The sequence below is a fragment of the Solanum pennellii genome, chromosome 12 (assembly GCF_001406875.1).
Source record: "Solanum pennellii chromosome 12, SPENNV200".
Classification (NCBI taxonomy): Eukaryota; Viridiplantae; Streptophyta; class Magnoliopsida; order Solanales; family Solanaceae; genus Solanum; species Solanum pennellii.
In genome coordinates this window covers 78,069,781-78,081,391 of record NC_028648.1, presented here as the reverse complement: position 1 = coordinate 78,081,391, position 11,611 = coordinate 78,069,781, and the positions used below count along the sequence as shown (strand labels likewise).

The window sequence follows — 11,611 nt, the reverse complement described above, 5'->3', positions numbered from 1 at the left end:
GGGGGGGGCTAAGTCAAGAAAACAAGAATAAATGGTTTGACTATTTAAATAAGCAAATAATAAGAAATTTGAGTCTACGTGTTCAAAATAATAAATAGTATATTTACTTTTCTATAATTATCTATTTTGCTTTAAAGAATAAAGAGCAAGTCAACAAACTCAAAAAAATCGAAAAGTATAAAATAACTTATCGAGTCATTAACAAAGATGCTTCTATTAGACAATGAAAATGAAATAATCAATTGAAAAGTTGGATCAATCTATCCATTTAATATTGTTACTGTTTGAAAGTCATCTTTTCTGCAAGGCACATTCATAAAAAATAAAACGGTTATAAGTTAGTCAATAACCGCACGATAATTGCTAATTTATTACCAAACAATTGATATTTTATAGGTTGGCTATCGGATTAGTAAATTTAAAAATCGATATCCAGTAGACCAAATCGTTGAGTAAAATTATCCATCCGATCTATTCGATAAGCAGCCATACTAAAATGTAAGAATTAGGGCAATAAAAATAAGAAAACCAAACTTACATGGTAGAAATTTCAAACGTTCTATGAAACAACATTTAAAAGAAAATATGTTTGATCAATTTAAGGACAAAAGACAACTCTATAGATAGTTCCGCTAGGACAAGTAAAGAGACTACTTAAATCATCAGAAGGATAACTAAAAGAAGTTGAACATCTATCCTTAAAAAACCTCGAATAGTTGGTCGGACCACAAGTTTCAGACGTGCAACAATATTTGGCCGTCTTGAAAACCGTACAAGGATTGTTACATCCTCCGGGAGTCCTTAATTTATTGGGACATTGTCCTATTATATCCGCGGTGCATCTGATCTTGACAAAGCACTCATCCGCGGACGCAGAACTAAATTCCATAGGGATGTTGAAACCATCAACAAGAGATATGCCCAAGAAATCATTATTGTTGAATTGGTTCAACGCGTATTCAGCTAAAGTGTTTGGGGGTGTACCATAATCTTGACATTCAAGTAGTCCATTGCAATCCCCCGTTTGACATTGCCCGCGCCCTAATGTGTTAAAATTACAATTGGTTCGGCCCCAAATTCAACCATTTTTAGTTGTGTTTGCCTTGATTTTCCATGTTTCACCGTACTCAAGTTGTCGTCCCCAACCAGGGACAGCTGCTGCCCATACCGTGAAGGGACAATTGTTTTGTATGTCGGTTATTGTGTCTGCTTTTGCGATAAGAATGGAATTTGATGAAGCTCGTGTTTGAGGACAATATTAATTACTTATTTTTCAAATCATTTTTAAAATCCAAATATGACAAGTAAACGAAGTTGAATAGAGTACTTGTAATAACCTGGGCAGAAGACAACCTTGTAATATGTACCAGCAGGACATGTAAACATACTTGTTGGATCATCCAGTGGATAACTATAAGCATCTGGGCATCTTTGTTTGAAAAATTTCGAAAAATCAGTAGGACCACATGACCCTCCACCATTTGTACAACAAATTTCATTCGTCTTGAAAACTCTGCACGGGTTGTTACACCCACCGGGTGCCCGTAACTCGTTTGGACATTGATCATTAATAGGTGCGTTGCATAGGAGATTACGACACCCACCGTTGATTGGGGCTGAATTCCATAGGAATGTTGAATCCATCGACTAGAGATATATCGAAAAAGTCGAGGTTATTGGGCTGGTTAAGTGCGAATTCAGCTAAAGTATTGGGTGGACTACCAAAACCTTGATATTTTAACCGCTCATTACAATCTCCAGTCTGGCATTTGCCTCGACCATTACCATCAAAGTTACAATTGGTTCTACCCCAAATGCGACCCATGATTGTTCCTGGATTCACATTAATGTTCCAAGTTTGGCCCGAGTCAAGTCGTCTGCCTCCCCCAGGAGAGGCAGCGGCCCAGACCGGGTAGGTGCACCGATTGGTAATGTCAAAATTGGCAGCATGAGTAACAGATAAATAGTAAAAGGAAGAAAGAACTTGAGGAAATGCATATTACTTTTCGATTTGAGAATGTGTTTATTTGAAGACACTTTCAAATGGGTTATTCATTTAGTCTAGTGTAATGAGTTTCATAGAAATTCTCTTGTGGAAATTAGTGGTTTTTAGTCTCTGAATTATTTGAAAATTTTCATTACTTCTATTCACGTTATTTATTCCTTTCATCCAATAATAGTTGTCCACTATACTATTTTAAAATGTTTTTAACAGTGAGAGTAGTAATTTATATTTAATCTTCAATTAATTAAAATATTAAATCTCTGTTATTGTTCGTGTCATATACGCAATCTATTTGTTGGTTCTTCTCTTCAAAAATCTTGCCTCTTGACTTGTAAGCAGGGGCAGAGCCCCGGGAGTTCATCCAAACCTCTCTCGGTGGAAAATTATAATATTTATATATGGCTAAAATATATTTATATGTATATATAGTAGATATTGAACCCCCTTCGACTACTTCATGTGTATATTTCCATAAATTTTGAACCCCGTTATTAAAAATTCTGACTTCGTCTCTGCTGATAAGTCAAGCCATCACTATAATTGAACTTTTATAGGCTTGGTAATTTGAAAAACATTTATAATGGACGTGACCATAAATATAAGAAGAATATATAAATAGGAACGGAGAAAGTAAAGTTTAAGTCAATAAATGGTGCTTAAATTGTAATGGGGAGGAGATTAAAAAGAGAGAGGAGACTTTGACTTTATGTACCATCAAATTATAAATATCTAAGCGGAATATATAGAAAATGAAATATCTTCGGTTTATTTTTATTTGTTCATAAAAGGTTTTAATATGTTATTGAATATTGAGAAAAAAATTATTTATGTCATTCGAATAAAGTTTTGACTCATTTATATCATTTCTCTTTAAGAAAAACTCATTCATATCATTATTTGTTAACTAAAGAAAGTTTCAATTTTACAAAATCATTTTTAAACGTGATCAATTATGAATCGGCTGTATTATTGATCAAGTCATTTTTTTAAAAGGAAAAAACTCAAGTGCGTTGTTGAACTTTGAGAAAACTCAACTTTGTCATTCGTTTAAGTTTTGACTCATCTTCGTCATTTCAGTTAATAAATAATCACACGAACAAGCCTTTCTCAAACGGAATGATATAAATAAACCAAATTTTTAACAGATGACATAAATGAGTTTTTTCACAAAATATGATGTTATATTTGAGTCTTTTCTCTTTTGAATATAGATTTTCATGACTTTTACTTGTCGTTTTTAACATATCAAAAAAACACTCTCATTATATTTGTCACCAAGATATTACTTCCGCTGGAAAAAGATAATGATCACTGAATTGTTTGCTTAAAAAAACATGAATATGTAACCCAAGGTAAATTAGGTTTGATCAAACAAACTTGTTCTATTTTTCTTTTGGCTAAGTAAAGAAAACAAGAACAAATAGGCTGAATAATTAACTAACCAAAGAATAAGAAAATTTGAGTACTAAAATGTGAAAATTAGAGCAAGATAAATAAGATGTTCATATTCTCATAGCTCAATCAAGGAATTGTGTATTACAAGTGAAACATAAGATGCCTTATAACAATATTGATTTACTAATTGCATAGAAATTTCAAATGTAAAGAAACAACAATTAAAGAATATATTTTTAATTTACGGACAAAATACGACTTTATAGCTAGTTCCACTAGGACAAGTAAATGTACTACTTGAATCATCTCTAGGATAACTATAAGAAGTTAAACATCTATCCTTAAAGAACCTCGAATAGTTGGTCGGACCACAATTTCCAGACGTGCAACAATACTCATTCGTCTTGAAAACAGTACAGGGGTTGTTGCATCCTCCAGGTGTCCTTAATTCCTTCGGACATTGTCCTATGATGTCCGCGGTGCATCTGATCCTGGCAGAACACTCATCCGCGGACACAGGACTAAATTCCATTGGGATGTTGAAACCATCAAGAAGAGATATATCGAAGAAATCATTATTGCTTAATTGATTTAAAGCGTATTCAGCCAAAGTTGTTGGGGGTTTACCATTACCTTGACATTCGAGTAGTCCATTGCAATCCCCCGTTTGACATTGACCCTTGCCTAACGAGTCAAAATTACAATTGGTTCGGCCCCAAATACGACCGTTATTAGTTGTGTTTACCTCGATTTTCCATGTTTCACCGTACTCTAGTTGTCGTCCCCCACGGCTGTGGGGGACGGCTGCTGCCCATACGGTGAAGGGACAATTGTTATGTATGTCGATTGTTGAGTTTGCTTGTGTTGAGAAGAGATGAGAAATCATAACATAGAAAAATATGAAGAAGGAATTGATGATACGATTACTCATATTTGATTTGAGAATTAATTAATGTTATGATAACAATGAACAAGAAAGATTGAATTTGTAAATAAGGCTAAAGATAAGAACGACTTGTCAATATAGTTTACTCATTAGTCAATAAATGGGGCTTTAACTTGTAAAAGAGAGGAAGACTTTGACTTAGGAAAAAGCTATGAAGAATCATATAGAAAATAGAGGTAGTATATATCGTGTCTTTTAATTTGATATTAACTGATATTTGTAATTTTTAATTTTGGATTTGAACAAGTAAACACTTGAATTTGTATAGAGTTAAACAAGTAGACACATGTGCTTTATATGATGTTCTATAAGACAATTCATGTAAGATACGCTAGAACGGATTTATTTACCATGTATGTAAGTGTCTATTTGTGCACACCCAAAAACTGAAAGTCATATAGAAGAGTTTTCTTATAGTTATTCAAGTACAAATACCTCCCGCCCCTTTCTAAATTACTTTTTAAAAAAATCATTTTAAAAATTCTTTCTAATCTTACCTTTTCTTATTATTCCACCAAGATAAATTTTAACGGAGCTAATTATCGAGGCTTTGACATATTTGGACACATACTTTGTGAAATGGTTCATGCATGTTTGTTGCCAAGAGCAGGAAGATCAAGTTGGTAAGAATTAACGCTTAATTTCTATTTCTATGATCGACGATCATAGAAGTCCCTTTACCATTCTGTATAAATGGTTTATTCTATTTGTATTGATAGAGCAGAGGAACACATTTAATATTTGTTTATCTTATTAGCTTTCAAATCTTATCTTTAACGCAGGGTAGAACAATTTCGTATCTCACAAGGCTCGTAGTGTATTATGCATATTTATACCCTCCGTCCACTTTATTTACATGTCCATTATAAACTGTTTCATGTTAAAAAATTAAGTCAACACTAAACAAGTAAAAATGAACAAATATCAGTAATATAGTGCATCGAATGATTGATTTTCCCCGACGATCATAACGTACCTTATTTTTCTTTCTCTCTATTTTTATTTGTTCAGTATTAGTCGCGCACACATAAAATGCTTAACTAGTAACCATATAGGCTTAATTTCAAAAATACAAATATTTTCCGTTAAAACAACAAAATAAACAAGTATATTTAGCGCCATTCCATTTTTTCCTAGTCCACCCATTTAACTACTAAAGTATCTCAACTTTTTTTAAAAAATAAATGTAGCTATTGGCTTCTACTCCACACAAATTCAAAATGCAGATTCATCATACTCAAACCCTAATTTCTTCCCCTAAACCCTTCAATTTAATTCCCTCTTCAGTTAACAAAACCCCCAAATTGAATGGTAATTTTATATTAATGGATTGTTCAAGTTTCAGTTTTATTAAAATTGCAATTTTCTATGGTTTTCCATATTAACTGTTAATTTTCTCTGCAGTTGCAGGTTTGGGTAGTCGTGTTTTGAAGGCAAATCGCGGTTTGCGAAGTAAGAATTGCAATGTGATATGCTCAGCTGCAGATCAATGGAGTTTTGATGATGATGCGAAACGGAAAAGGTTGGTGTACTTATACTCTTTTTAAAGTTTATATTGATGTTGAATTTTGAATTGGATTCGGTAAGCGATTGATGATTTAGGAATGTAGTTTTATTGTTTGAGTATTTTAATATATGACTTCAGTAGTTTAAATTTTACTTAATCAAGGATAAGTTGTGGTGCTAATGTAAAATAAAATGTTAAAGGGGAAAAGGATCCTCAGTATCATCCTACGTTTAATTCGATAGAATACAAATACCGTGTGGCCTAGTCGTCAATGAAGTGGGTTGAGAACATGAGGTATCGTGTTCAAATCAGCATAAACAAAAAATCTACCAAGTAATTTCTTCTCATTTGTTCTAGCATTGGTGGACAGACTTACTTGGTGTCTGTTCCTAGTGGGAAGTGGCAGGTATCCTGTGGATTTAGTTGAGGTGCGCGAAAGCTGGCCCCAACACCATGGTTAATAAAAATAAAAATTGATAAAAGTGGAAAGATTCTACCTTTCTCTTTTGTCTTGCAGCATGCACTGTTTTATACTTATCTTGAATCTTTAGATCTTAATGAGTCTGCATTAGTTATCTTTAGCTTGAAAATTCTAGATTGTGATATCACTCTCCACATATCTAGTTTATAATTTGCTTTCCTTTGCTTTTTGTTCATATTTGGCATGGGGATGAACATTTAAGAACGATTGCAGTGAAAGATGAGGATAATTAAAAGGGAAGCACGGATCCGATGTATCCTGTGTTCACATAGTGTCCGAAGAAGGGTTACACCCCAAGGAGTTGTAATGTAGGCAACCAACCCAGACACAAGCATTAGCAACTAATTCCACAACTCGAACCTGTTATCTATATTTCATGAAGATTACTTTACATTGCTCCTATGCTCCCCTTCCAAAGATAAGGATAATTATAAGAGAATTTTCATGAGAGAGGAACTTCCTGCAATTGTTGTGATACTGGATATAACTTAATCAACTTTTCTTCCATTAAACTTAATAGAAATATACAATTTCTTTCAGCCGTATATCTCAATTTTGAATGTAGTTGATATCTTGTTATTGTTTCTTTTTGTATTATGTTTTCTTAAGTTGTTCTTGAAGAAACAACTTGCTTTGTTGCTTGCAGAAAAGTAGTTGAACATGTGAGTCTGATCAAAGGAAAGGAGGACTTATCTGTAGAACAAGAGAAAGATATGCTGGATTACCTTTATACAACCCAATATCAAATGGGTGGCATTGTTTCCATCTCATTAGGTCAAAGTTACTTCTTGTTTGACTTGTACATTGATATAATAAGGGGCTGTGAGTTTTCGCTTTAATTGTGCTCAATGAAATATTACTCGAGTTCTTTAATTTGTTGTACTTATGTCTGGTGACCACAATATGAGATCTATCAACAATTTAGTCAAGTCCTAGGCTGAAAAACGAGGGGTCCAAAATTTTTTCTTAAGGAAAATATTAAAATTTCTCCAAAGTCGAGTTGCAAAGTGAAGAAAGAGATCTACATGTACTATGTAGGAAAATAAAATATCCACTTTATTTAGAGCAAATACAGAAGTACTGCATATTTTCTTGGAGACATTCTTTATGTTATTTGACTTCAATTGTTTGGGTCAAATCCCTATGCTTCTCATCCTGAACAATCTATAAAGCTTGTTTTATTCACAGAGAAGCTTCACTTCAGTCTTCCTTTCAAGTTTGTTTTGCATGAAGTCGGGAAATGATGCCGTTTGTGGTGTCTATATTGTAAATGTTTGTTTATATTTTGTTTCCTGCTGTAGGACGTGTCGCTGGTGGGAATGATGATAAGTATAGCCATGGTATCTACATGCGCTTTCAAACAAAGGAGGATCTAATGAAGTTTTATGAGAATCAATTCTATGTCGGTGTCCTTAGGGACCATGTTGTGCCTTACTGCCATGTATGCCCTAACATGTAAAGAACAAAATCCTCTGTGCCATTTGATTTGTATACTTTAGTTGCGTTGCAGATGAAATCCATATCCTGAAACTTATCAAGTTCACATGTTGACAGGAGATTATCAATGCCGACTTTGAGTCCGAAGTAGAAGATGACATGCTGTCAATATTTCGAAAAGGGGAGGTTGAAACATATCCATTTATTTGAATCTCACTGGATGTTTGAACTTTGTAACTAAAGTTGTTATTCCTTTTGGCCATCCAATTGACTTATGTTCTAATATACTTAATGCGGAATAGGTTAATCACCAGACTTCTTGTGAAAATAGGTTAATATTGATTCCCAACAGCAAGGCTTACCCTCATACCTATAGTTTTTCACTCTTTAATGTCTACTATTTGGTGGTTTTCAAATTTAACAAGAGAGATTTCTCAAACAATCCTACCTATCTTTCTCTTGCCCGTCTTTCAGTAGTTTTAGTAATTTGCAGAAAGCATTACTGTGCGGGTAGGTTCTTGGTATCATGAGACATTTGATAGCCTTTGGGTGGCAGGAGTTCAACTATGGTGTGGAGCTTGTACTTCTCATAGAATTTGGTAAGAGTTCTTTGGATGGTCCTGCCGAAGATGCTTTGCTCGCTCTGTCAAAGCTGACAATGGATTTCCCATCCTTGATCGTTCAGGCTACTATCGGTATTCCTGGAATATTTTACTGATGACATTCTTATCTGTAGATTTTCCCCATTTGACATGCTTTATTTTTTTGTTTAGTTAGAACTTAGAAGCCATATAGAAGCATATTTTTTAAATTTAAGAAGGAGATCAGATACACTTCATAACCTAATGGAAATTTTAATTAATCCGTTTACATTTCATTATTCTGTCACTGATCAGATCAGCATTTCCTGTCCATTACATTTCATTATTCTGTCACTGATCAGATCAGCATTTCCTGTCCACACACTTGTTTCCCTGGTTCTATTTTCTCTGCCAGTTCCCTAGCACCTCATAGAAATATTACTTCACATTTTCAGGTTCAAATTTTAACATTTCCAGTGCGGAATATACTCATGGTGTAGTAATACGGTTTCGGTCTAGTGAGCTCTCATCTTTTTCCTTTTAACTTGCAATTTGAAATGTTTCCAACATCTAACTGTATATTTATTAATCAGCGGAGGCCTTCCAGATGTTCATGAACAGTTCTGAATATAATAATGTAAGTGCGCTCAATCAATGGCAGGTTTTCCACTCTTGGAATCACTAGCATATTACATTATTTGTCAGTTTCCACAAAAGATATTCCAACGAAATCACTCTCTAACTTAGTTGTTCTTTAGCAGATAAGTTGAGATTATCTTTTAGAGATTTAACATACATGGTTCTGATGTTTATATTATTTTTAAAGCCTCTTAAATATTTAGGTTATAAGATAGATTAAGTTTGAAATCACACTTCCTATAACATGGCTAGATTTAGTATTATGATAAATATGCCGAGATCATTGGTATAATGATTTGAAGTTTAAGGAAGCTAGAAGTAGCTTTGGCCTAAATTTCATGACTTGATGATGATGAATCTAGTTGCCAAAATCTGAACTCTTTGTTTATTGAAAACAGATGTGGAGATCTAAGTTTCAGCCAAATGTCCAAAAACATCTTTCTGTTCATTTTTCGATTGATCCAGTGGGCACAGAGCTTATGTAGCAAAACTTTCGCCCAATTGCTGGTTCACTTGAGCTCCTTTGACCTGAGTTACATATAAAGCATTTAAACATCTTATTTTTTTATCTTGACCAACCACGGTGATTTTGAGAAGCTTCTTCCGGAGAATCAGCAGGTTAGCTTCTAAATCAGTACATTATTTAAATTGTATTATGTTCAGCTTTGCCTCATCAACTACATTATTTAGTGATTTTTAGTATCTTTTTATGACTTTTGCATCAATTTCTGCTTTAACTGAACAGGAATTAGTAAATACACTGTAATACAACATTTTCAGACATACATGCTATGTATAGGGTAGTATGTTAATTCAATGTGTGTGTAATCTTGTGATCGTTAGGCTCTCGTTACTTACTTGAAGATCTCGTGGGAAAGCAAAATGAGTTTACTTATTCAGACATTCTACTAAAGATACTTTCCAGAATGTTGGAAATAAGCCTCGTTGAAAACCCATCTTAGCTGGCTTTTAATTTTGAGGATCAAAGAAGCTATTTTTTCAGATCCGCTAAATAATTTTGCATCTTGTGTTTCTCATGGCAGACATAATTCTCACAGGATAGGGAAAAAGTTAAATCTTTCGATTGCCTCATATCAAGATAGTCATCCGGAATTCACCTCGAAATACTTCAAAATGAAATGTTTGACTGCTTGGAGAACTTAATAATAGAATCTTCCTATGTGGATGTACAAATTACTATAGACTATAGTACTCACTTGTTTCTTTATTCTAATTTGTATCATAATATATCCGATGGATCGAAACGCTAACTGGCTTCTCCACCAGTAAGGCTATTCTTGCTTAAATATTTATTAACCCGTCTTAGAAAATGAGGAAGAAATATTTAGCTTACTGTATGCTTTTGAATCTAGCTAGTTGACTTCTTTGAATCAGCTGCAGCTTTTGTTTTGAATGGACATACTTTAATCGAAGCTTCATTCAATCGGTCCGTCTTACTTTCCCTTTTAGTCTCTTTAAAAAGGGATGTCTCTTCTTTTTCTTGGCAACACATGATATATTTAAGACCACAATATTAAAGTGCATTTTGATATATTCTGCCTATCTTTAGTTTAAGAGCACAAGACTCAAAAATCTTATTTACTGTCTTAAACTCTGTGTCTAAGTCAAAACCAGACAAATTGAAACGGAGGGACTGCTATAAAATTTATCTTTTGGCATGTTTCTCTCTTTTCATTATCTTTAGCCTTGTATTATTATCTTAAAGTTGTGTAAGTTACAAAAGATATATATTTTTGAAGATCACATGATAACTGGATCAAGATCCCCTGCCAGAAAAGAGCAACTGCTGCAGACTGCAGTGTATAACTGAGAAGAAAGTACAAAGGCAACTTTGTACATTTAGTTAATGAATACATAAAAAACTTCAAAAAAAAACAAAAGGCAAAAGCAAGAAGAACAAAAAACTTCCCTCTATACAGTATTTCTTGGAACAATATGACATAACTGCAAAACCTGTGATTTTGTAGAGACACTAAGATGAGAGTGAAGAATACAATTCAATTGTGTAAAGGGTTTGGTCCTCCCGGAACGGCGTGATTTGAAACTCTGTAGCTTTGTTCAATATCTTCATTTCTTGATGTTTTAGGATCTGATGCAGAGAGATGCCATGAGTACCTGGAATCTAAATCTTTGTATGTTTGTTTTGTTCTTGTAGTGGTCATTTTTTGGATGTTATGGCAATTTGAGAATTGGCTCATAATGAGTATCACCATAATTAGTAGTAAAAATGGAAGAGAAGGATACTGAGCTTTCATGAGTATAATGATGATTGGAAGTAGAAGAAGATTTAGAAAAAAAAAAGTGAGATTATTCAATTGTGTAGACTGATGAGTTGTCTTATTAATATGCATTGAAAAACATATGGTGTAGACAAGAGTTGAATTAAAAAAACACACTAGCTAATCTTGGCTTGTATAAAATGACATTTGTACCCTCAAAGTTCATGGTCAACAAGTTAATGCACCTTTTTTTTAATTTCACCTCCGGTGTTACCAACATTGAAGTCCGACTAAATCTGAATTCATGTTGGGAAGTTTCACATTGGGGTAAATTGCTTCCTAAAGGCGACTATGTACCTAGGGATCGTACCATTCGAGCC

The 11,611-nt window shown here is 33.7% G+C and overlaps 2 protein-coding genes and 2 pseudogenes across 4 annotated transcripts; 1 reads left to right on the top strand and 3 right to left on the bottom strand.

Annotated features, from left to right (window-relative positions):
- Window positions 1–520: 520 nt before the first annotated feature.
- Window positions 521–1,258, bottom strand: LOC107006550 (annotated as a pseudogene).
- LOC107006549 lies at window positions 521–1,998 on the bottom strand (annotated as a pseudogene).
- Window positions 1,999–3,495: 1,497 nt separating this feature from the next.
- LOC107006694 (thaumatin-like protein) lies at window positions 3,496–4,427 on the bottom strand. Its single transcript, XM_015205212.2, has one exon. The coding sequence runs from the start codon at window positions 4,329–4,331 to the stop codon at window positions 3,642–3,644; it is 690 nt and encodes a 229-aa protein (XP_015060698.1). The 5' UTR covers window positions 4,332–4,427; the 3' UTR covers window positions 3,496–3,641.
- Window positions 4,428–5,493: 1,066 nt separating this feature from the next.
- LOC107007263 lies at window positions 5,494–11,492 on the top strand. Of its 3 annotated transcripts, none has more exons than XM_015205807.1 (10): window positions 5,494–5,657; window positions 5,751–5,868; window positions 6,981–7,108; window positions 7,636–7,775; window positions 7,889–7,957; window positions 8,328–8,466; window positions 8,808–8,870; window positions 8,946–8,989; window positions 9,390–9,609; window positions 11,168–11,492. In XM_015205807.1, the coding sequence occupies exons 1-9, from the start codon at window positions 5,567–5,569 to the stop codon at window positions 9,474–9,476; spliced, it is 879 nt and encodes a 292-aa protein (XP_015061293.1). In that variant the 5' UTR covers window positions 5,494–5,566; the 3' UTR covers window positions 9,477–9,609; window positions 11,168–11,492. The 3 variants fall into 3 exon arrangements, with proteins under 3 accessions (XP_015061293.1, XP_015061292.1, XP_015061291.1); XM_015205806.2 differs by lacking the exon at window positions 11,168–11,492 and adding an exon at window positions 10,752–10,887; XM_015205805.2 differs by lacking the exon at window positions 11,168–11,492 and adding an exon at window positions 10,035–10,363.
- The last annotated feature ends 119 nt before the right edge of the window (window positions 11,493–11,611 follow it).